This window comes from Heliangelus exortis, chromosome 5 (assembly GCF_036169615.1).
Source record: "Heliangelus exortis chromosome 5, bHelExo1.hap1, whole genome shotgun sequence".
NCBI lineage: Eukaryota > Metazoa > Chordata > Aves > Apodiformes > Trochilidae > Heliangelus > Heliangelus exortis.
In genome coordinates, this window is record NC_092426.1 from 31,346,148 (window position 1) to 31,373,036 (window position 26,889).

At 34.2% G+C, this 26,889-nt stretch overlaps 1 protein-coding gene across 1 annotated transcript in view; it reads left to right on the forward strand.

The window, feature by feature from the left end:
- The window catches only part of RYR3 (ryanodine receptor 3), a 209,492-nt gene that overhangs the window by 46,113 nt on the left and 136,490 nt on the right, over window positions 1-26,889 (forward strand). The window contains exons 4-13 of the mRNA XM_071744346.1: window positions 2,870-2,944; window positions 3,754-3,832; window positions 6,364-6,476; window positions 6,881-6,980; window positions 8,507-8,600; window positions 11,541-11,615; window positions 12,487-12,643; window positions 18,862-19,035; window positions 22,604-22,725; window positions 25,691-25,859. Coding sequence (XP_071600447.1) covers window positions 2,870-2,944; window positions 3,754-3,832; window positions 6,364-6,476; window positions 6,881-6,980; window positions 8,507-8,600; window positions 11,541-11,615; window positions 12,487-12,643; window positions 18,862-19,035; window positions 22,604-22,725; window positions 25,691-25,859 — 1,158 coding nt within the window. The remainder of the gene's footprint in view (window positions 1-2,869; window positions 2,945-3,753; window positions 3,833-6,363; window positions 6,477-6,880; window positions 6,981-8,506; window positions 8,601-11,540; window positions 11,616-12,486; window positions 12,644-18,861; window positions 19,036-22,603; window positions 22,726-25,690; window positions 25,860-26,889) is intronic.

Consider the following 26,889-nt stretch of genomic DNA (forward strand, 5'->3'; position numbering starts at 1 on the left):
TTGTAATTTAGTAATATGTGAATATTTGTATTTGGAATTGGCAGTAGAGGACAAATAACTTTTTCAGTAAAAATTATCATACTGTTGCTTTGGGGGCAGTGGATAACAGAAAAGAAATAGTCTGTTGTCCTATATTTATTTCAAGACTACCTTGCTCTGCATTTATTTTGAAGCTGGGTACTATCCAGTGAGGAAATGGTAATAGGAACAAGGCAGTTCGTATAAATAACAAACATGAAGTAAGAAAGGACAACCTGAACAATAGGTTCAGGAAAGTGTCTTTCTGGACCACAAGGATTTTTTACACTCAGAGAAGGTGGAATCTTGATTAGCACCTGTCAGTAAGCTGTTGGTAAATTGGATAGAATATTTTTAAAGTTGAAATTAACTGGTTCTGTTTTGAGACATATGTCATAACTATCAATCAAGTTAGATATTTGTATTATGAGGCACCATCTTCAGCACCATAAAAGCAAATTGGTATGGTAATAAGTAATTCCTAAACTCTATTTCAGGAAAAGCTATATTAGCATAGAATAAGAAATGCTGTCTTTAGATATTTTTTATATATGTAGAGAAAATGACTGCATGAAATGTAGAAATTAACATCTTAAAATGTTCATTTACATTCTGCTCTCAATGCAAAGGCATTGCTAAGAATAGAATTTGGCCTCATGTAACTGACATTAATTTTTTGTTGGTTATTCCATTGTATGATTTGCTTTGCATATTAAGTTTCATTTGGAATGGAGCTCTCTTGTTATTTCCAGGGTGTTTTAGAGGAAGAAAATCTCATTTGATTCTGGTGGGTTTTGGTTTTTTTATGGTTTGGTTTGGTTTGGTTTTCATGTGGTTTTGTTGTTTTTTTTTTTTTTTATGAGTCAGCCTTAAAATTACAAGTGATTCTCCTAAAAATTGTCAGTAAAAAAATAGTGTGAGGTGTTTTCTTACCCTTTCATATCATGTATTTATTTGTTACACACTGACTGTATGTCATTTTCTTCTTTCAATCTGCCTGTAATTATAGTTGATTTTGCTGTTAAGGTTTACCTTGTTGATTAAAATGTTGCAGTTTAGGAAAGAAGTTTTTTTGGTTGTTTTGGTTTTTGGTGGTTTTTTGTTTTTTTTTTGGAAGGTATATTTTGAGGAACTCTTGGAATTTTTGTATTTATTGTTTCTTACCAGACATCTCAAGTATGCTGTTCTCTGAATGACCAGCAATAACTAGCTTATATTTGTCTCCACTGTGTCTCCAAAACAGACCCAACTTGGGGAAAAATCAATTGATCATAAATCAAATCAAAAGAGGGCAAGGAGAAAACACGAACCAAACCTTAAATACTTTACCCCACCCCTCCCTCCTTCCCCATCCCAAAGTTCTCTGTTCTCGGTGTCTCCTTCCCCGCGGGAGGGGGGGCACAGGGGGACAGGCAGCGGGGTTCACGGTCCATTCATCACAGGCTGTTTTCTGCCGCTCCTTCCTCTTCAAGGAGAAGGATTCCTCACCGTTTTTCCCTACTCCAACGTGGGGTCCCTCCCACGGGAGAAAGTCCTTCACGAACCCCTCCAACGTGAGTCCCTCCCGCCAGGCACAGCTCCTCAGGAGCAAACTGCTCCAGTGCGGGCGGCCCAGAGCCACGGGCTGCTTGGGGAACCGTCCCTTCCACGGCTGCAGCTCCACAACATCTGCTCCACCATGGTCCTTCAGAGGCTGTTCCACCGTGATTCTCCATGGTTGCAGGGACAGGCAGCCATCTCACCACGGGATGGAGAGAAAAATCCCCTCAGGCACCTTCCCCCTCTCCTTCCTCACCGGCCTTGGTCTCTCTGCTCCGGCATTGCTCTCCTCTGGTGTTTTCTCATCTGGTGTTGTGCCTCTCTCTCTCCACGTGTTGCTTTCCCTCACCTCTTCCTTCTCTGCCCTGCTCGTAATCACCGCCTATCTCCCCTTGCTGAACATGTTAATCTTAGAGGAGCACTTTATTTTGTTCACTGATGGCCTGAGGCAGGGCCAGGGGCCTTGGAGCAGGGAGTGCTGCGCAGAAAATATTTCCATGAGTCAGCCCTGGGAGGGGGATCCCCTTCCCTCCTCCCATTAACGGCACCGCGTCAGCCCAGAACAAACTTGAATAGTCTTGTTACTTATAAATAACTAGGAAACGAGATGCAGAAAAAGGCTTAAAAATTATAGAGCTTGTTGTCTTTTCCATAGGTAATTTTCTTTTTAAGGTTCTCCTCCTTGAATTTATTTTCTTCTCTTCACTAAAAATAGAGAAAAAGATGTGTGTTCAGTTCTCTGAAGAACTGTATGGAAAAAAACAGTTTTTCCTCCCCCTGGTCTTGTCATAAATTTTCATACTCAAAATTAATAGCTGTTCTTGGTTGAACCTGTGGATGCAGTAGCTTTAATGAGTTTGGTAAATGCTTGACATTAATCTTAGTAAGCAGATATCCTTGGTATTAAACTGTTCTGTGCAGTAGGTGCGTTTTTCATCTTTCAGATTTCAGTTTGTGTATGTGCAAATATACTTACATTATTACTATTTTTTTTAATGCTGCTGAGAAGTTTATAAGAAAGGTAAGTGGTATCTTATTTAATTTATAACATTTTTTTGAAAATGCTGTGGGCATACTTAATTGTAGTAAAAATTAGGTCACAAGTCTTTGACCAAACCCCATTTTTTTTCCCTCGGCAGATATGTGGCTATTGCTACTTCATTATATTTTTTGCCCAGCATATTCATGTAATCTTTTACTGGAATATTTGCATTTGTTACTTAACTCTATTAACTTTTCATGTTGTTACATAACTGGGATTGTGCTCCACGCAGTGCAGTGGAGCTCTGACCTTCTCTGTTATGTTCTGTAGGCAGCTCAAGGGGGTGGTCACAGAACCCTGCTGTATGGCCACGCTATACTACTTCGACATTCGTTCAGTGAAATGGTAAGTGGAAGAGCATTTGCACAGAATGCACTCAATTAAACTTTTTTTAAATCAAATTAAAAATAAAAATAGATTTAGAAGAATGTTCTAGCCCTTCTATTTTCAAGTCAGATTCTTCAATCTATTTCACTTAAAAATGTGGCAGAAAAGCTCCTCTAGCCATGAAGTATTTCTGTGTCCTTAAAGAAGCAAGTTTAGCAAGTTGATGTTACTGCAAATTAATTTGGTGTGATAAATACTATTTTTTCCATCATATTTTATAAGATAAGGTGTTCCTTTTAATGTCCCGTAGTTCTTAAAGACTGCCCACAAAAATGTTATCTTCAGGATACCTTGTATAAATTTTGTTTCACTACATTATACAACTGGAAAATTTAACTGTTCTGGACCTCTGACTTATTAAGGTCCTTGCAAGTATACCTGATAGGAGGTTGAAAAAATGAGAAGTCATGAAAACATCTTTCTTCCTTTTTCCTGTACTAGAATATTCTATATTAAACTCTGTATAGACCATACCAATTTTAGCTGCCTTGATATAAAAGAGTTACAAGTGTGATTCCTGCCTTTTCTGGTATACTTGCTATGTTTTAATGAAGTAAATTTGTTAAAAGTAATGCTGTCATAAGGTGTTTACCTGTTGCTATCTGATGAACTATGTGAAACTTTGTAAGACAGGATCTAAATTGCACAAAGAAAATGTGCTGAAGTGGAAAAGGATTTTGATGTCGTAATCAAGAAGAGATGGAACAATGTGAATGTATTAATTTGGCATGTGTGTTAATAGATACCATTGGGGTTTTGTTTTGCAGTATTTGACATGTTTAACGTCATCAAGATCCCAGACAGATAAACTTGCATTTGATGTGGGTCTAAGAGAAAATGCAGCAGGTATGGCAAGTTACTTTTGAAGCAAAATGTGTCACATATTTGTTTTTAGATGAAGTATTGAGATTAATGGCACTTTAAGCATACAAGTGTGTTTGTTAGAAATAATGTGACTGAAAATAAACAATAACTTTAAATACCGATAACTTTCAGTAAATTAACTGACTTTGTGTAAGAAAAGAGTGAGAGTGCATTGAAATTAAATTGAATTACACCAACTGCAATAACACTGGTGATAATGGCCAAAGTAAATCAAATAATAATAATAATATGTATACAATAAATTTGAATGCTTTTTTTCCTGTTTGTATATTCAATAGAATTAGAGTACAGAAGAGCCATGTGTTGTTGCATTCACAATATACCTTGTAACCATGCAACAAAAGAAGTTTTTAAGTTGTTATGGAGGAAAACAGAAAAAAATGTAATGAGCTCTCTGCTAAAAGAGCTGAAGAAAAGTAAAAGCATAAAATGGAAGAAAATAATAGTGGAACAGAGGGGAAGACATACAACACAAACGAGAAATGACGAGAAAGCTTTAAAATCTAATTAATAGATTTCTGGGAGTACTGCCAGTAACAGTGCTGCTGACAGAAATGTAGTAAAAAAAAATTGCGCTTCCATGAAATCACATTTAAATTATGAGATACCACTGGGAGCTGTGTTAAATTAATTTAAAAGTAACTTAGCCACAAAGAGCCACATTATGTATACAGCAGCATGTAAACCTAAATGTTGGTGGTTGCTGAAAGTAATGAGTAATCATGAGAAAGTAACTGGTGACCCTGTCCTACCCAGGCTCAGACATCCACCCTGAAGAGAAAATCAAAGTACCTCGTTAATATAAAGCTTCAGTAAAGAAATGCCAGTTGCATTACTGTAAACCTGTGGATTTTCACTGTTTCTTGTGATTTTGAAAATAAATTAAAATCAAAATGGACTAACTGATGATGGAGAGGGACTGCCAGTGCAGGTGCTACAATGTTTACCATGATATTTGAAACCTTTTTCAGGTGATTCCAATTACCTATGTTACCACCTGTTTTAAATGAGTGAAGTTTGTCTTTCAGTTGTTTGTAGGCATATAGAAGATGGTTTCAGACAAATATTAGCAGCCTCTTTTTTATACTGTTGGTTGCTGCCTTAGATGCAGACCATTTTCTATAGGCATGTTGATGAAAGGAAAGTATTCTGTTTCTCTGAAAATAGTTACAGTGACATTTGTCTTTATAATTTTATACCTTTTTTCAGAGTTATAATGCATGTGTCTGCTTGTGCTCATAAGCTTTTGTTACAAAAGCCTGCAGTTGTCACATATCAGTATGTGCTTAACTGTACATATAAAAGAAGACCATTGTGCACATAGGTAAGAAGTAAAAAGCAACACATGAAAGGAATGCCCAGTAGTGGTCTGTGAAGAGGACTTTGATAACCTCTGTACAATTGTAAACCTCATAAACTGAAAACCATAATCTTGCTTACACTTACCCTGCTCCCCCACCCATTAAATTGTCCTATTGCATCAATTTCAGCTGCAGGGAATATTCTTCACATAGCAGGTGTTAAGTGAAAAGCCATAGGATATTTAGGGTTATTCTCTTCTAAAGATTTAGCACTTTCCCCTTCTACTTTTAGGGACCTAACTTTGTCTTCTTTATAATTAGTTTTGTAACCTTCAAATTTTGTTGCAAGGATGTTTTACATGAAGAGTCTCAATGATGTTTCTGCTTTGTTTTATGCTACCTATTTTGCCTTTGTTTGGTTTCCTCCCACTTTGGATTGCCCAAAGAGAAAGCTGTGTTCAACTTGTTTTCTTCAGGATCTTAAGTAAATCCTGAAGTGTGTGAAATTGTGGAATGAATTAGGTAATTTCCCCAGGCCTGGGGGAAGTGAGGGGATCATGTGTGCAAAGTAATCTTGTATTCTTGTAATCTTGTGTGCAAATTAAATCTTGTATTTAATGTGCAGGAGAGGTGCTATGGGTGTTACTGCTATGCTTGGCTGTTCTGTAGTCATATGGTCTGTGGCACTAATGGAACTGCTCCCAGAACTGGTAATTGTCATGTAGCAATATTGTAAAGCTATGGAGTACTTGTTTCAAAATCCTGTATTCTGCGACATAAATGTCAGTTAGAGTGGAAATGAAGCAGAAGACTGTGAATTAAATATGAGCATTAAGCAAAAGAAGACACAAAAGGTGAGAATTAAGACTGTGGGAGTTGCCAGCAGTTTACTGGCAGTGAATGCCTTGAGGGGAGAGCAGTTCTGAGCAGTGTTTTGTTAGTGGTTAGTTGCTTTAAAAGAAACATGAACAAAGAAATAGCAGCTTCAGGGATGACAAGGATTGTTTGACAGAAATTGCAAGAAAAAAGAAAAAAGTTCAGGAAGATTGAAAAGAGGAATGAGGTGGCTTTATAAGGTGAATGTCTTAAAAGAAGTCTATATTGTGTTTTTTTAAACGATACATGAAGATATCATTAAATTTCTCAGGAGCTGTGTTTTGTATATTCTTGGTAAGTGTCTCTGTCTTTTAGGTGAGGCATGCTGGTGGACAATACACCCTGCTTCTAAACAAAGGTCAGAAGGAGAAAAAGTTCGAATAGGTGATGATCTTATCCTGGTCAGTGTGTCTTCTGAAAGATACTTGGTAGGTTTGTTTGTTTAGCAGGTGGATGCATGGTGGGAAATGCTGTACAGAGGTGGGATTCGTATAAATGAAATACTGCCTGCTTGTAATGCACCTTTTTCCCCTCAGGGATAGGTTTTGCATACCTAAAGCAAGACTGTTTCCATTCCTTTATTCCTAGGCACACTTAAGCAATCTCCATCTAAGGAAGTTTTAATTTCTGTAACTGGAAGATTCTAAGATGCAGATGGAGACTGCTGACTAGATTTAGAAAATAATTCACTTGAAAACAAATTACTGCTAATTTTAAAGAATATTTGTGTATTGACTTTTTAATGTATTTCTATTTTGTTGAGAAATTAATATACTAGATATTTTTAAGTGCACAAATTTCACTGTTTCCTGTTACTGTCATCTAATTTCAGCATCTCTCCATATCAAATGGAAGTACTCAGGTGGATGCCTCCTTTATGCAGACACTTTGGAATGTACATCCTACATGCTCAGGCAGCAATATTTCAGAAGGTTTGTCATTTTATTTATTTAGAAAGGTATTTACTAGGAACATCAAATCAAAAAGATCAATGAAAATAAAGAAAATGAGCATAGGAGAGAACAATAATGGAAGGGAAAACAAGGAAATACAGATACATCAGTTGAGTTACCTGAAGAAAAGAGGTGAACTCTGGAAAAGTTCCTGTGTGTCAGGTTTCAGAGGTAAAACAGTATCATATGAACAGAATCCTGCCTCTGTCTTCTTTACACTGATGAGCTCCTCCCAAAATTTTCTGTAGGTCAAACAGTCCCAGTTCTCTCTGCCTTTCTTCATGTGTGGGATGCACCAGGCTCTTAATCATCTCAGTAGCTCTTTGCTGTACTTGGAACCCTTGTAGTGTGTAGCTCAGAATAGGACACACAACCAAATTTGCATAATAAAAAAAAATATCTATGTATAGGGTGGGGTAAGCAGAGAAGCAGGTTTTCTGTCTATCATTTTTTTGGCAACTTCCTAGGCTTAGGTTTAGCTGTATTATCAGTTATCAGAAAGATTTACCTGAGGGATGATCACATGGCAGAAGGTTTAGCAGGCTAGGTGAAGCTGAATGGACAGACCCCCAGAGTGAGATTTCCTATGTCTAAAATTGGACCAGAAGTCAGACAACACACTTTTTTGTGATATTTGAAGTATTTTGACATAAATAGCAGGGACATATATTTTTTTCACATTCTTTCTTTGTTTTGACCCTTATATTAATTGGCAACAGCATAATTGCCTCTTACCATTTTCCTCATTTACATTTTATGTGGAATCAGCTGCACAGTATGAAAGTTTCCTTCTCTACCTTTCTTTCTTTGTGTGTTTGTTCCTCTAAGTGGTATTAATTTTACTTACAAGGTCAGAACAGTTTGGATTGAGTGTCTGATGAATCATTTTCCTCCTACACATTTTTTTTTTTTTTTTTTTTTTTTTAAATGAAGCAAAGTGCCTGGCTTTGACCTGTAGTCTTTGTGTTAAATGCTCTGGAAAGCAAGCTTCCATTTAACTTAATCTTCAGAACTGCTAAATGTGTTTCCATCCTCTGTCTCCTGCTGCTGTGCAGTTTTGATTTTGACACAAGTTATAATTGTCAGAACAAACTGATGAACTCATTAGATTATTTTGTTCTGAGAACATTTAAATTGTATTTAGGAGGAGGAAACTGTGGCATTATATACTTGATTTATAAAGCACTATATGTATTTTTAAAGCGTTAAATTTAAAAAACTGTAATTTTTGCAGAAGTCTTTATTTTCCTGTTCTGTCCCAGAACCCTAATTTGATTTTCAAATGTTAAGAGATTGCTTTCTTTTCATCTTCATTTTCAGAAGTATTTTGAACTGGAAAAGACACTAAAAAAATTGTTGTCATACTAACTGTGTTATTGTAGCTTAATTTTATGGGTGAAAACTTGGAAATATTTCATCTAGGTCTTTTGAATATCACAAAGTTTTTAAGGGTGCTATTTCCATATTGTAAATGTTTAAACTAATGAGAAAATGTGCTTCCACAGGATATCTTCTTGGGGGGCATGTAGTACGTTTTTTCCATGGTCGTGATGAGTGTTTGACAATTCCAACTACAGATCAGAATGAGTCACAGCACAAGTAAGTGGTGGTGCATTTTTATACATTCTCTTCTCTCAAGAAGTAAATAGATTGTTGACTGTCAAATTTGAGCTTAGGCAGGCTAATCTCCTAATTAGGTAGATTGAGAGAGGTACATTAAATACATTTTTATTAGACACGTCAGTAATTATCCAGTGACATTGGTTGGAGAATTTCAGACCTAATAAGCAGAAAATCATCCATGACTTCTTTTACTGCTGAAATTCAGTCAATTTCCACTTGAGATTTCAGCCTGCTATGTTATTTGCCTTTAATGTGTCCTTCTATAAGCAAAGGTAAGCTAGCATTAACAGGGAAGATAGTAATTTAAAGAAAAAAAAAAAAGCCTTACAAAAAAATCCCTTGATTTTTATTTATTTATATTCCTAAATTAGTAGAAAACCTGAATGCAGTATGGAACATTTTCAAACGTGTGACAGTGATAGAATATGCTCAGATCCATGACCTGGAGTTGTTCTATCTTTTCAACATGAGCTTCCTGATAGTAATAAGGCCAAGTTTGTGCTGTGTCATAGTTGTAGGAGTCATATTTACATTACACAAAACAAAGTGTAAAGATGAAAATAAAAACATTTAGCAACAGAAGCAGGAGAAGAAGCTGTAGAAATTTGTTGTGTTTATTTCCATCTCTTTGCTTAATAAGATGTATGCATTCGATTAGGACTATTGAATAAGGTAAGTGTGGTAATTTCTCTTTTCGTAGGGCAGACATTTAATTTTATGAAGGTTTTTGTAGAGAATGCTCCTTAATAATACACACATTGACTATTATCTTCCAAAAATCTTAAGGTCTTCTGTTTAAGTGCAAGTGATGTTACAGGGGATTCACTTACAAAAACGTAAGCTTGGCAGAAACTCATAACTAAGATGGATGGATAGAATCAGGGAGAAGATGAAAAAATGTGGATACTGTTGTTAAAAAGCAGCAATTCTCTTTCACTTGCAGTTACTCTAAGAGCAGGAGGCTAACAGTAGCACAATGTTGCCTGTAGAAAAAGCTGGAAAAGGGCTGGATAATTCAAGTGGCATAGGAATTTAAGAATTACAAAAGGTGAACAGAGACTCATCTATGTTATCCCTTCAGCAAAGGAATGGTTGAGTGGGGCCAGGTAGAAATGAAGGAAGTAAAAGAGAAGGAAAATAAGTTATTAGTTTCAAGCTTAGCTAGGAAGAGGTCATTAGGATATGTCAAATGTAACAATGTTACGGTGAATAGGACCAAAGAGGATCTAGGATGAAAATAGAAAGGAAAAACACCAGACAGTTCCTGTGGTTTTTTTTGTTTTTGTTTTTTTTTCCTTTTATTTTTTTTTTTAGTGTTGAAAAAGGAAGAGAATTTCCTAATCTGAAATGCCAGTTAAAAGCCTTTGTTTTAAAATGTTACTTTAATTCAAAACAAGCCATATAACAGCTAGGTTATGACATATTTATGTATGCATGTGCAGTAGTCAATAAAGTTTGACAGAGCAGGAAGGCAGATTTTAAATTCCCTTGCTGCACATTTTTTTTAGGCACCTAAGTACTACAAATGATCCAGCTCTCATGCATATTAGAATAGATTAGTCATGTTTCTCGTGGAAATACATGCAAGAAAGTTTTTCATCTTTAATTAATCATTAACATCTTTTTATCTAAACACCAGCATTTGTATAATCTTTCTCATATATAATGGACATAGGAAATACAGTGGATAGTAGGAAAGGTCTTGATCTGAAACTCAGATGACTGGAAATTTTTTTTAGTTTGTTTTTAATAATAAAACATTGCCTTTACTGTGCTACACAGCTTGGGTGTCACATTTTGAAAGCAAGGCTTTCCCGCTCTAATACACTTCCCAGCAGGAGATCTCTTGCAGATAGTAACCTAAAAAGAGGTGAAAGAAACTAAATTTACTTAGTTAAGGTATTAAAATACTTTGAATAGGTAAGGTGCACATCAATTATCATCAGTTATTTTTATAACTGAAGAAACTATTTGATTAAAAGCTTATTATTTCCCAAATGGTGCTGTTGCACAATCTAAAAACTTCAATTATCATTAAAATAATTCTTAATTCTTAATAAGGTTATTTTTTCTAAAAAAAGTTTCTGTTTATCATGAGTTTCAGGTCAGGATCTGTTTCTGTTATCCATTATATTGCCTATATCCATTATAAGTGAGAAATACTATACAAATTCTGGTACTTTGATTACAAGATATGGATGGTTATACAAAGATAAACTTTCTTGTGTGCATTCCTGTGAATAGGACTAATCTGCTATAATTTGTAATTGTTTCTATTTGTTTTTTGAATAGAATTGTAGCTTCAGCATTAAAGGACCAGTAATTTAAGACTAATTGGACCAATAATTTAAGAATATAGGATTATTTCAAAGGCTGAATCCCTTCACTTCCTGTTTTTTATTTCTCTGAGTTTTCTAAAGCTAATAAATAACTTTATCTGTATTATGTTTTGCAAGGATTACAGTAGAATATTTTTTAGTTTAGAATCATTTACAACATTTGTGCATTTTAAGAAGTAATTCTAGGAATGAAGTCTCTGATGTTGTATTAATGCAATTAATCATTAATGTGTACTTATTTTAATATTGTGTTTATATGTATTTAAGAGCATTAGTAATTTAAATTAATCTCTTGGGAAGTGTATGATGTATGTGTTTTTATGACTAAGTAACAGGAAATGTTTCTCAGCCACTTTGAAGGTTCTCTCCTGAGAGAGAATAGCTTAATGGGAATAGTTTAGCTTACCTGAGACTTCAGGACTGTGTACCATGTGCTCACTGATGAGCAGGAATCCTTTGCCTATTCAGCTCCATCTGTCTAGCTGGGAAGAAGCGAGTCCTACAGAGAGGAGTAAGTTATAAATACTGTGTAACAACAATAAACACCAAAAAATGATCTTCTGAGTCTTTTTTGTAGGAAAGTACTTTATGAAACAGGAGGAGCTGGTGTTCGAGCAAGGTCTTTGTGGAGAATAGAACCCCTTCGAATAAGGTACTGATTTTATTTGAACTTTCTTTTTAGTAACTCTTATTAACAGCAAGTAGCTTGCTACAGACCCTTAAGGCAGAACATGAGTAATATATTTGTCCTGCTTTATCTTACATGATACTTAATAAAAAGTAATCTACCATGATATAATGATACAGGGGACGTCGCTAAGTCAGTATTTTAAGGCCTTTATTTTTTTTACTTCTTTTTTTGGTATGTGTTCCATATCAAAAGCAGTGTTGCCTACGAGATACATCTGCTTGAGACATTGCTTCTGTCCAGAAGTTAAATGCTTTCCTAATTGTCATTCCCAATTGGGTATAAATAAATATATATATATACACACACACACATACACATATATATATATTTTAGACTTTATCTCTCTCCAAGGTTATTAGTTATTTGTTAACTCATTGCTAATGAAATTTTGATATATAGCATAACGATATACATGCTTTAACTGTGATAGCCATCTTAACTTTGTTTTACTCTTGGTAAATTTGTGTTTGCACATGAAATACCATCATAACTGAGATGAAGTTCTTTGGAATGTTGACTCCTCACTTAGGCTTAATTCGTTTGTTTAGGCAGTCAGCTGAAATACAATGGTTAATTGACACTTTAGTGTTTTTCAGAAACATGTAAGGGTTTTTCACAGACAAAACAGAGAGAGGGTATAGAAACAAGAAAATTAAAGCTGTACACCTCAGTGTTCCCTCTGCAAATGTATCAACAATTTCGCATCTGGTTTAATGCAGATACTGAAATCAAAAGAAAAAAAATCTATTTTCTAAACATCCTTTAAAGCCTAAAAGAGTAATATTAGTTTTGCTTACTTCATAAATTATTTTTTGATGTCTGATATTTGTAGCTGGAGTGGAAGTAACATCAGATGGGGACAGCCTATCCGTCTGCGACATATAACTACAGGACAGTACTTGGGTCTGAATGAAGATGAAGGACTTGTAATGTTAGACAGAGAAAAGTCAGACACAGCATCTACTGCCTTTTGTTTTAGAGCATCAAAGGTAAATAACATCAATACAAATTTCTCTTAAATATGGAGCACTCAAATACTAGTCTGAGTTTGTTCGGTGACTTTATAAATTATTTGTAAATTCTTATTTGAAGAAATTGGCAGAGATTATGCACTTAAATAAAAAGGTCAACCACCTCAGCTGTGAGTAGCAGCTTTCCTTGAAGAAAAAGAGGGCTGATGAATAAATTTTAGAGTAAACTAAACTGTTAGCAGGTTAAAAAAAAAAGATTGAAAATTAATACAGTGCAAGATACAATGGTTGATTATGAATGCTTTCATCATCCTACAGTCATTTTAGTTGGACATTATCTATTAGGATATTATTCATTCCAGCTCATAATTGAATTCAGTTGAATTCAGTTCAGCTGGGCAAAATTCTTTCCTTGCTATTATAAGTGCAGTGTGTTGATAGGTTAATTGCAAGGAGAATCTAGTCAGTGATTTCTAAACAGTATGTTTTCAAACTGTGCTCTTTAGTGAGCTGCTAATTGCATGTTACTAGCTTTTTCATCATTTCCAGCTGAGAAAAACAGTTCAAGTGAGAGAGAATGAAGAATGACTATGGAGGTAGGCAAAATTAATAACTTCTTTTTCCTAGAAAGGTTTTTGCACCAAAGATGATGAAAGCTTTTACATACTTTCACAATATTATGAATATTTGCCATAACTGCTACAATAGAGTTTTATTAAGTATGAGAAGTTAAATGTACCATGTAATTCTGAGTGCTATATGGTCTCTGAAGGGCAGTGAAAGAGAATCTTTAAAGTTAGATATGTTCCAGATAAAATTTATTAATAAGAGTCTTAACAGATGCTCAGCTTTAGTTAGTTAGAAAAGCAAATGCTTCCTTTTAGCATATTTAAAATAAGAGTGTTTATTTTATGCCTGTGGCTGCATATAGGATGCCAAGAGCTTTTTTTTTACCCAATCAAGAGAACTGAAGAACTTTCTTTAGATAGCTAGGTGCTCACCAAACAGTTTTGCTTCTTTCTTCAGTGCAAAGGCTATGCAGTGTAGATTGTATGTATGATGTTGTGCAGGGGCATTTATTCTAGCTCTAATTTTTTGCTATTTTTGGCAAATCCTGGCACCTTGGGAGGAATGGTGAATATGCCAGGAATAGGGCAGTTAGTAGTTTAATATTGTGTTCAAATATCTATAGCATACTCACTGCCCAATTGGACACCAACACTCCTGCAATTTCTTAATATTTTAATCTGCATATAAACGCATACATTTAAAATATAAAATGTTTATATTTATGCATACTTGTAACATAAACACTTTCTGTTGCACTGAATCAACGTTATCTTTTTACTGGTTTTGTTCAGGTGTGTCTGAAAGGCACATTAGTGAAATTTGTTACAATCCCCAAAATTAATAAGGTCAACTACAGTAGCAACTAATTATGTAGAAGTCAGTAGTGACTGTGTGATGTATTTATCCCTTCTCCTGTGTTTGTACATAATATAGTTGTTAATACAAACTTTTATATGAAGCACAGATTCAGTTTCTCATCAACCTAGGATTTGCACTAACCTATATAGAGAAGAACATTTTAATCTCACGATAGGTTATAAATTTGCTTTTGCCTGTGCCAAGAATAAGAATAGTTGTTTATTGTCTGGGCAGGTGAAAGCTGCACTGGCCCATGGGTAAAGGCATTAGTGTTTCCAAAGGTGAGGGGAACAAGCAGTGATAACTCTTCCTGAAGAAAGAAAGGTGAGGTTTGGAAGTGAATAAACCCCAAAGATTGATCTGGACTGTAAGATGAAAAGGACTCTAAAAGCAAGTGCTGATTGAATACTGATTGAGGAGTAAAAGAACTGTAGACCTAATAGTTATACTAGATACATGGAAGTGTGATTATCTTAATTTCTGCAAGTATGTATTTGTGAACCTTTGTTTTCTCCTGTTCATTTTCTCAATGAAGAAATATTTGCACTTGTCCAGACCTTAACATGGCATGCATTATGGGAAATTTCAAGATAATTGTCTAATACCTTCCTGTCCAGTGTGCTGGAATTCCTGGCTGTTTACAGCACCCCTCTCCTTTAGAATCATAAAGTAATTCTGGTTGGAAAGGGCCTTGGTTAGTCTTCTAGTCCAGCCTTCTACTCCAGGTGAGGTCAGACTGCTCAGAATATACATTGCTGTGGAGTATCCAAAATGAAAGAAAGATTTCTCCATTGAGATATTCCTTCTGGTTTGGAAGCCAGAAAAATTGGTTTTGTTAAAAAAGAAAGAGAGACAGTAGGCAGAGTGATATCAAATGTACTAAATCCCCAAAGTTTCCTTGGAGCCTATGAAACATGACTTATAGTCTAATTTTTCCTACAGTTATAGACATCCTCTTGTTGAGAAAGCACACCTTCATCCTCGGTGTTTTTTCAGACCATTTTAGAAGTCTTGTATGATGCTTAGTTTTCAGAACCTGTGATTGCATTTATACTGTATTTAATTTCACTATTTCATTTCCTTTTGCTGGGTAACACTGGCAAGTAAAATAGATATTTATAATTATAAAATTCAAATTAGAGTTTTCCTTACATAAGTAAGAATAGAAGGGACTTTTTAAAACAGTGAAAGAATAAGGTAAAGAAGACTATAGTGCTGATTTTGATGAAAATAGCAATATATGCCTGTTCACTTCAACTTACTGAAAATAAGCTTAAAAGCATCAGAAATTAACAGACCTCCCCCGCCCCAAATAATGCCTTTTGTTGGGATGTAGATGGAGTTTACCTGTGGGAAAGTTGTAAAACACTGACCTTTATATTTCAAGGCAACAGTTCTGTAATGCCTTGTGACTAGAGACAGCAATTTCCCTACAGCAGATGGAATCCTGTTTTGAAATGGTATGTTCTCGTTTCAGCACAGCACTTGGCTCAGTATCCTCTGCTGAGCAGAACCTTGATTTTGCTTATAAATTTTTTTGAGAATAAACACAGTGAAAAACAAGAACATATCTAGAAATAGTTCTTTATTTAAAAACTGTTGCCCAGAATTAATAGTTGCAATTCCCTATTTTATTTTCATGCTGATATATACAATTGACAATTAAGATGTTACTGGTGGTGTCTGTCTGGATAAGTAACATTCTGACACATTCAAAAGTCACAGATGACTCATGCAGAAGGATTTGGTATCGTTTTGATCTTACTGCCAGCATGTAGCTATCTTAGGGCCTGAACATGGCATTGGGATGTTGTAATAGTTTAGTAATAATCATAATGTTTAATTCATTTTTGGAGTAAGATGATAGATATTGCAAAGTCCTAATGTTCAAGTCCCGAAAATTCAAGTATTTATTTGTAATTTCATATTTTTCAATTATCATTTCCGTATATTCACTGCATTTCAAATACAATATTAAGCTCTTTACTTTTTTTATATGGGAGGAGGAAGTAGAAGGTAAAAATTGTCTTTTTTTTTTTGTTTTCTTTCCTCCTAGGGTGTAGAAATCTATTTAGTCAAGCATAATGAGTACAGTAAGCTACTAGCGAGCAAGATATGTAAACTCAATCTGTCAGTTCTCTGCTCTAAAATTTGTAGACCTTTTTCTCTTTTTCTTTTGTTGAATTGGCCTAGCCTGTGGCAGTACTTTAATGCATTAACAGTGTGCAACCCTAAAAGATACAATTTTAATTAGCTCGAGTATGTTAGGTTTAACAAGAGTTCAGCAGTAAGGTTGTCTTACTATTCTTAGGAGTACATAAAGAAGCCCTTAAGTTATCAGAGATTTTTTCCCCTACTCTGTTTTTGTAAGAAGACATGAAAAATTCTTGTACAGACAGTTGGGTTTATTCGTCCTGTTTACACTGCTATTCATTACCTTCTGTCACTTTCGAATCTATGCTTCAATGCATTCTCTCATTTCCTAAATCTTCCCCTTCTTTTGTATATTAAACATCTCGTTGAAATTGTATCTTTTCCCTCGAGTTACTTTGTTTATTCCTTCTTTCTTTTTTGATTTTTTTTTTATTACTGTTATTCTTCCTTTGCTGTTTTGCAGACTCATGATGTGATTTGTTTTCTTCAACTTGATTCATTCATGGCCTGAGGGAGTTAATCTCAGAATAGATTGTGAACAGAAGGTTTTGAAGGAGAAAATGTTTGGATATTTTGCTGCTAAGATATGTACAAATATCTAGATAAGAGAATTTTTTCCTGTTCCCCCTTGATTTTCTTTATCTGACTATACTTTTAAGTTGTTAGAAAACACACCCTCACTTCGCACACTGCTGTCAATTGACTTGGCTGAAATCCCAGAAAAACTGGACAGAGTACAAAGAGCAAAATATCATGAAGAGGAGTTTATGCTGTGTTGCTTAAAGTGAAAACAGATCCCCAAAATAATTATAGAGCTTTACTTCTGAAATTTGAAAAATCCTGGGGTTTCTTTATATGTGGTGTTATCAAAAAGGATCAATATGGCCCAGGTTTTTTAGACCATAATTAATTAGGATCACTTGTAGTCATACACATTATGATTTCTTGCATTGAAATTTTCATTGATGCTTGATTTGTGATGTAGGTGTAATATTTGAGATAAATCATTTAACCGTCTGGGTGCTACGTAAAGCCAAATAATTAACTGCTGACAGTTAATGAATTCATGCAACTTAATGATGTTTTTCATCAGTCCTCACATTAAATGTGTTTTGAAGGAGTTCATCTTTATCTGCACAGGACAGTGTAGTCCCTGGAAAAATGATATCATAGAATCATAGAATCATAGAATCCTAGGGGTTGGAAGGGACCTCGAAAGATCATCTAGTCCAACCCCCCCTGCCAGAGCAGGGCCCCCTAGAGTACATCGCCTAGGAACGTGTCCAGGCGGGTTTTGAATGTCTCCAGTGAAGGAGACTCCACAACCCCCCTGGGCAGCCTGTTCCAGGGCTCTGTCACCCTTACAGTAAAAAAATTCTTGATATGACATGGTTTACCCATAGTCTTGATATTGCAATGGTCTCCCCAAGGAAGGTCTTGCAGTTTCAATCAACTTCATTTTGGCAATATAATGCTTTCTGTTTCAACTAAAATTATTAATGGAAATAGATTAACATAGTTAAAATACAACTTATCTTTAATCCAAAAATGTTGGATGCTCAGTAAACTGAAACGAAATGAGAAAACCTGTTACACATATAGTAATTCAAACTGTGTATCAATGTCTAACACATTTTGCTCACTTAGCAGCGGATGAGCAACTACCTACACTTAACATTAAGTCCATCAGCATTTGAAATAACAAAAAAAATGATATAATCTGATTACTCAATTTACTTCACAGTTTTTTGGCTATTCACAAAAATGCCCATGTATCCATAATATGCTGTTGTAGAATTTGCTGCTGAGTTCTGTTCTTGCTCCTAAATGCAATTTTGAAAGAAAAAATATTTAAATTTAAAGGAAAAAAACAACACTTGCCTTTGTACTGGAGGCTTAAAATTCTCTGGTTGTAAATGAAGAAAAAAGGGATTAACAAATAAATTGGATTTAAAATTGTACTCAATGTTCCATTCAAATGTTGAGCTTTATCTTTGAAAGAGAACTGAAATAATCCAATTCCTTTTACAAAGAAGAAAAATGGAATAATAAATGTAAAAAAAAAAAAAGAAATCAAAGGTGAAATAAAAGTAAAACCCTAATAATAATAATCTTAAAAATTAGTATCTTCTTTTTTGCTGATTGCTGCAATACAGAGGTGTTATTCCAAGTGAAGTTTTTATCATGATGTACTATTTATAAGCAAAAAATTACTTAGCATTAAAATATTTTAACTAAATTTCAAAATATGCTTCTGCCCATTTTTCTTTTTCATATTTAAGATATAATTTGAAAATTCTAGTAGTATAGAGTTCTATAGACTGAGACTTCAATTAGATCATTAACTCAAATATTGATTAGGGTAAGGTTAAATATGTTAAGATTTTTTATATATGAAATCTTTCCTTGATAGTGGATTTTCCATGGATTTTCTTGCTTCAGTGAAAATGGTGCTTCAGATTTGAAGTAATTTTTAATCAATCTGTGAATAACTGGATAAAAACAAAAAGTAGGTGATATGAAATGCAGCTGCATCTTAGCATTATGTAGCATAAAACATTGTTCAGTTTTGGAATGGGTTTCAGTGACAAAATCAATGGTTTATCCTGTTCCTGTACAGAGATTAAATGTCAAATTTTATTTTATCTTCTTAGGAGCTAAAGGAAAAGCAGGATTCTAATCTTAAGCGTGAGATTGATGGAATGGGAGTCCCAGAAATAAAGTATGGTGATTCAATCTGTTTTGTCCAACATGTGGCCAGTGCATTATGGTTGACTTACAAATCACAAGATGCTAAATCAGCACGTTTAGGTCCCTTGAAAAGAAAGGTAATGTTTGAGTTTTGCTTTAATTACTTGTAAAGTGAACGTTAGCCCTATAACTGTTTTGGTGATTCTGTGGTTCTACCAATGTGGCAAATGTGGGTTTAATTGCTTTGGGCTTCTTTATTGAAAATGGTGTGAATGTTTCATTCTAACAATGAAAATCTACATTTAGCTTTTTTAGAGCATAAATTGGTAAGTCATCTTACATTCACTGGAGTTTTAGATTTTTGAATTGAGTGTATTGTATGAAGTGCCAATTAAATCTGTTATTTAAGAAGTAGCAGTAGAAAACCCTCAAGTTTCCTAAGGGATAATAATAAATATTTTCCTGTCAAAATGTTAGATGTAATTGTGATGTTGCATTAAGAAGTTTCTTTCTCTCAGCCCTTTGATTACAGAGCATAAGCAGATTCTTAATTAGGGGCATATGACACGTTATCTCTTCAAATTAGGTTCACATTTCATTGAGAATTAGGGATTTACTACTGGCTTTGCATAACTGCATCATTAGCAAACGATTCCTTGATTTTGTATTCACAGATGTTGTTACAACTTGGTCCCATATTAGAACATGAAAAAGAAAAAAGTTCATTACTGAATGGAACTTGAAATTACTCTTTAATTATTTGTATGCTTATACATTCACAAGAAGATACCCATACAAACACTAACATGAAAAATGAGGTCCTTGGCACAATATCCCTTATTTATGCAGCACACAGGGTTATAAACAGGAAGGGAGTGCCCAGCCCCTTCATTTCCAAACAAGATGATTGATCAGAGAAATTCTTCTTTGTATTCCAGTCATTCAGTATTTTCTTGAGAAGAGATTTATTCACACAATTATGGCCCCTTCCCCAAGCCAATATAGGCTACAGGATTCTGTTCCCTGACATGGTCCAATTTTTGCAGCTTCAGAAAACATATAGATTCTTCCTCTATATTCAATGAAGAATTTTTCTATATATGCCTGTGAAATTTAATAGTTTTTTCCCAAATTTTCTGGTCAGCAGCAAGGGGCTAAAAGTCACCTGTCACTTTTATTCTCCTTTCAAACTGTTTCATGCACGTTCAAAGATGCCTCATCTGTTGTTGCTCTCTCATCTGGAGAATTCTCTCCTGTGTGTGCCTTCAAGCAGAAGAAAACCCAAACCTCCTCACTTCCTGTGACTGAGATTCCTGTGAAGGCAAGAAACAGTTTGTCATCCTCTGCAAAAAATGATATTAGAGCATAACTTTGTAAGCAAGTTTAGGTATATACAAACCTTTCAATTTCATATCAAATTAATTTTTCTACAGTAAAAGTGAAGTCATAGCTTTGTGTGAATGCTCCTCCATCATTTCATCAGGAGATTTTCACTTCCAGCCACTTAATTCTTCTCAACTGACCTGTAGTTTTAGTACCATTAATCTCAGTAGCCCTAGGAGAACTGAGGAATAAATGAGTTTTGCAACAGGAAAAGGGTGCTTTGGTTTTCTTCTTTTCACATAACCTAGCTATTATCACTGGCAGCTGATGCAAAGAGAAAATTAGTTCTGTTATAAAATTTTCAAGATGCCAAGGAAAATTTTCTGGAGTTTGGCATTGTTACAGTTTCATGTAGCAAGTTATCCTGCTGTCTTTGCAAGACACAAACATGTAAGAAATTTTGGCATCACTTACGAGGCTACTGTTGCAGTTTTTTCCAGAATGTTGGTCTGTTGCATCTCCTTCTCTCTGAGATCTTGGTAATCAAGGGTGCAAGACATTGCCCAGGTAGTGATGATGTTTTTACATCAATATTGTATTCAACATTGCTCCACCATCCACTGTGAGTGATGGATACCTATCTGATCAGATGGAGAGCTTGCTTCTGTGCAAGCTATAAACTTCTGCAGAGCTCCAGAATGTTAGAGCTCAGAGAACAGAGCAAAATGTTTTATATTTTGGATTCACATCCAAGAGATTATTGATTGTTCTCGTTGTTGGTAAATATCAATGCCCTGCTGTACCTCAACAAGTAAGGCAGTGCCAAATGCCCCTTTATGTGAGGGGAAGTGGTTTATCTGAGGAAGTGGGGGTAGGCAGTGCTGGATGCTTCTGGCCATGATTTACTCACTAGAGTTCTAAATAGTACTTTTCTGTCATTGTGGTGTTTCTGGATGATTTAGTTGGGCTTTTGGGGTTGTTTTTTCCTTATTTCTTGGACCAAAAAGAAAGACTTGGTCTTTCTAAAAGGCTTCCTCTCTGCATATCTGCTACTCAGTGCAATTACTTTGCAAGGTATGGCAGCTCTTGTCTGCCAAGTGTTTTAGTTCATGTACTATTCCTATGGCTCCAAAATCTGGAGCAATGGCCTGAGGAAATTTTATCTGATTGTTAAATATTTTCTTCCCGCTTCTGTGATGGGAAGAATGGTTCTTTAGTCCTTACTCAGTTAAGAGATGCCAGGATCCTTCTTTATGAAAGAAGTGATATTTCTGCTAGCAGTCACCCACAGTGTGACTATAAAATACTTGAACAAAGAGAAAAGATGATTGCTGATTGTCTTCTTGAAGATAATATTATCAAAATGCTAATTAAAAATATCTTCCTAGTCTTCTCCCTCACATTTCCATTGATTCTGGAGTCCAGATAAACCCAGAGGGTGATGTTTGCTTTCTTTAAAAGCACTTCCTCAGCGTATTGGAAAGAACAGAGCACACGAGTACTTTGTATCCTGCCAAGTGTATAAAAGCATCACTTTCCAATACTTTAGGAACTGTTGGTACACAGCTTTCCCATTTGTGGCAGTAACTGCTTAAATAACATTATTAGTTTCTTCATTAACTATCCAGTGCCTTTAGAATTACTCAGCTAAGCTGGGCGGCAAATTTTTACTATCTCAGTACTTAAAAAAATAGATTTTTCATTGGAGAACACATTAGGTTACATCTTGGGCAACCGTTTAATTCTCACAAAAATGCTGTTGGTTTTGAATGAGTCAAAATTAGCAAAACTCGTTTTTGTTGCACCTAAAACTTATGCTGGGTTTTGTGCAATTGGGTATTTATTTAAATGGAAAAATTAAAAACCCACAAAAGGATTTCTGTTGCTTCTTGAACTTCAGTTTGGTTCTGATAAGCATCCAACTCAGTGTGTAGAGAATATTTAAATGAGAAGTTACTTAAATGTTGGGGCTCTTTTGCTGCATTATAATTTTTATGATGTTTGTCACTCCAGCTTGATTTTCTTGTCAGTAATCTTTTCATGCATGAATCCTTTATTAAGTTATACTTAAGATGAAGATCCTCTTTCTCTGAGAATCAAAACACAGAAATTATTTTTTTTCAAATGGAAAATATTTGATAAATACATATGTTTATTATGGAAGAATAAAGGTACATTAAAATGTCTTCTCTGAATAACTTTTCTGTGAGACTGAACAACTTGTATTTAACAAACAGATGTTCAGATAGTGTGATAACAAGTAGTAGCTTGATATATGTACAATTACTGTTTTCAGTACAATATTGAAATAAGTTAGAAAAACATTTAAAAGCTACAATTTTTTTTAAAGTAATTATTTTGATAATTACTTACTTTCAATAGGTTATATTACACCGAGAAGGCCATATGGATGATGGTCTGACCTTACAAAGGTGTCAGAATGAGGAATCCCAGGCTGCTCGAATCATTCGCAACACTACAAGCTTATTCAACCAGTTTATAAGGTAGTTGTTACCATTATATACAATAATTTTGTGTTTGTTCTTCAAAGTATTCTGAAATTATAAGAATTTCTCTAACTGAATATTTCATGCCTTCAGGAATTAGTATTTAGAAGCTGTCAACAATGTATTTTTACTGATTTAGGCTTGTAATTTTGGATGAGTAATGCCATTAAATAGATGAGCCATCTTATTTAAGATTATTTACATGAATCTAGTACCTTTAGCCCAGAAGCAAACTGGATCATAAAATAGGTTGAAGAAAACATGCTTAATGATAGTGTATCATTCATCTGGTTTTCTTAATTTCTTATTAATCTGTTTTTCTTGGTAAACCAAATATTACAGCTAACTCCATTCAAATGTGTCAAACTAATTGAAAGAAATACTGATTCCTAATACTGTTTAGACCAAAAATACAATGGGAATCATAGCAGTCAGAAGTCCAAGCAAATAAATAATACGAGGAGGTGTAAAACAGATTTCTGCATGTGTGGGAGGAGAATACCAATTTATTGCCTTCAAAATCTGGAGCCAAACATTTTACCTGTATCTTTTTAATCACCCATCCTGCTGGTCCTCCTACCTCTCTGTCACCTCTCTGGTCATATCTGAAAATCAACAGAATTACCTTCTGAATAGTGTTTGTCTTGCAGATTTTTGCTGTACTAGAGAACAATGCAATTAGTAATTATATCTCAGTAAGAAGTCAAGAACTAATGCAGAAATAGCGATGGCTGCTTTCACAGATAAAAAACCAAAGCCCTTGGACAGCCAGACAACTATAAAATATGCAACATCTGAGTACCCTAAGCATGGAATCAATACTGCAAAGTATATTAGAATTGAAACAATTTAATCTGACACAAAATTTTCTCCATTATAATCTGGAATTATATAGAGATAGACTTGTGAAGTAGTTGCTTAATAACCTTGCCACATAGGTGGCAACATAATACCTTTGTTTTCATAGACAAATACAATCTTGGTCAATACCAAGACAAATGTGTTGGGCATAAATATCACTCAAAGCAGTTTAAATTAAATCTGTATGTTTCTGACTAAAGAGTATTTCCTTCCTCAGAAGAAACTGTCTTAATTAACCCCTAACAAAATGAACATGAAAAGATACTATACTTACCACATTTCAGTCCTAGTTTGGTTCTCTGGATTCAAGGCTGTATTTAAACAAGATTTATGAAATAGATTTTCTGAATCAAAATTTTACTTGATTTAACCATATTAATGCACTTGTTTCAGATAATTTTTTCCAGTCTTCATGAAGTATATTTTGTGTTTAAAAAGTTTGTTCAGTGCAAACTGTTGCCATTCACCATAGGTCTCCCTCCAACCCTGATGGAGTAGCAGTATTAAACACCAGCCAGGCAGGCTGGCAGCAAAATTTTTTTTTTTTTTTTTTTTAAATTAGTTGAAAACAGAAGTACTGAGGTACTAATAGGCTGACTTCTGTTCTTACCTCTGTTGTTAGAGTGGTTCCAAAGAATGCTTATCAATATGGTGATAGGAGCTTTATATATATAAATGTGTGTGTATATATATATACTTTTTTTTTGGTATCTTCTCTCTTGTTGAACTGTAAAAAACTATTCAGAATGTTTTTTTGTCGCTTACCAATTTAGCTTAATTTTGACAGATCTTAGTTACAAATAAGTTTGAGAATTTATTGCATTTTCTGATGAGGGCTTTGGTACTTGGGTAGTGAAGGGAATTATCATGAAAGCTGTCTTACATATGTGTTTTGACTTTTTAAATAATATTTTTAGCCATGTTTGTTTTTAAATATGACACATTTTAAAGCATTATTTATTATGCTATTTCTTTTGTTACTTTTGTTTCCCTTCCTTTCTCTCACTTTTAAATTGTTCATGACATTTATTTTGCATTATTAATCTTACATGATAATAGCTCCTTAACAAGATGAAGATCAAGTCAACTCAGTGACAATTCTGTTTTTCTTTCACTATAGTTCTTCCATATACTACGTTTTTTGCTGAATATTTTCAGGGTAAAATACAATCCTATGTCAATGCATGTTCATCACATACGAATACACAATGAAATGTGTAGTACTGAAGAAACTGTTTTTTCATAGTACTTACATACTACAAGTTTTAATTTTAATTAAAAGTGCTCATGCTTCTATTTCTGCCTCATTGATGAAAAAATGAAGAATAAATTTATAACTAAGAATTTGCTTCCACAGAACTCAGTATATGAGATTGTATCACAGGGAATAACACTACTACTTTGTATTTGTTGCACTGGTATTAAAACAGAGACACTTCTGCCAGCAACCAGCTCCTCCTAGATTATACTATTTGTAATAATGAGTCAGACCTTGATAAATTGGTTTGTCACCCAAGACTGAACCAAATATTTAAACAGGAAAGAGACATTATTTTACTGACAAATGAGATACCTTAAAATAATTAATATTTTTTAATCTGACCATTCTTTATTTCCTGTATAGTGTTCATACAGAAATTAATGATTAGGATTACCTGGGGTGTTTTTTGCTTTTTGTTAAAAACACTGGGGGATGCACAGCTGCATTAAATGCTACTATTTTAGCCCATCTGTACATTACACCTATTTCATCAATAGTATTTAAAGTATCTAAAGAAAGTAAATTATTTAAGACTATATCTTTCCTTTTCATCTTTTTGCTGACTTATTTGTTCTGCTAATTTTTCAATTTTTTCAAATGATTCTCTCACTTTAAATCAGTGCTGAAAGAGAAACATAATTCTACTTCAGAAAGCTGTGAGCACTGGACACCCAAATGATAGATCTTTGAATAATTTGCAATTGAGATCCATTGTTGCTCGTATATATATATATATGTCGTATGTATAACAAGACTTAATTTAAGTACCAGCAGAAAATAGGCTGTGAATTACAGTGGGAAAATGAAATAAGCTGCTGGTCTTTGCCATTTTTTCTGCAGTGGAAACAACAGAGCACTGTCACCCTCTGCCCTGCCTATTGAGGAGATGGCTCAGACTCTGCAAGATCTGATTACTTATTTCCAGCCTCCCGAAGAAGACCTAGAACATGAAGACAAGCAAAGCAAGCTACGGTCACTCAAAAAAAGGCAAAATCTATTCAAAGAAGAGGTACAGAGAGAGGATTTTTTCACTATTTTAAATTGAAGTGGATGTTTTCACTAACATTGTGAATAACCTAAACCATTATTGTCTAGCTGCAAGCATATGATTTGTAATGTGAACTTCTGCAGCTGATATATGTTTTTATATATATATATAAAAATATAAACATATATATATATATATATAAAGCTGATATATATATTTTAAAAAGTAGGCTGTAATGCCATTGTGATAACTTGCTGTTATGCATTTTTCACTTCTACACTTGTCACAGGCCACAAGCTCTCTTTCATAAAACTTGGTCTAAATAAGGTTGAGCATCTTTAAACAGATGTAATTTTTAAAAGAAACAACTGTGGCAATAGATTTATTTTTCTCTCTATGAAAGTTATATATTCTGGATACCCCAAATGAATAATAAAACTTGAATAAATGGTAGTTGTTACTTCTTATGTCTTTTCTGTCCAACAGTGTGTGAAATAGGAATGTTTTTTTTCTCTAAATACTGAAAGAATGCGAGTTTTAGAGAAGGGCATGTGTTGCATAGTAGCAGAATTGCTCCTTTATGAAAATTAAATAATTATGCTTTTGTATAAATAGGAAATATATCTTTAATTTAGGTACATTTGGATTGCTTGCAGGTTTTCAATACTATTTATTCTCCAATCAAACAGAAGTTAAAAATCTGTTGTATTATGTGAACTACTTTGCTTTACAGTTATTTTATTGGATAGTAAAATTAAAAAAAAACAACCTTGTGTATGTAAATTTAAAGTATGGTCATTTTTTTCCTATGTGAGGAAGATTTTGTGTCAAAACACTTCACAAAAATTATGAAGGTTTTTATTGTCAGTTTTGCTTACTTTTTTTTATATATAGTTGAGTAAGATACAGTATAGATTTATTCTCTAAAAGAGATGATACTGATATAGGAAAATACATATTCAGATCCTGTAAGCATTGTAGTTGTTTTTTTGTTTTGTCTTTTTTTTTAATCTAAGATGTTGTAACTTTCAAATGTGTTCAGGAAAAATTA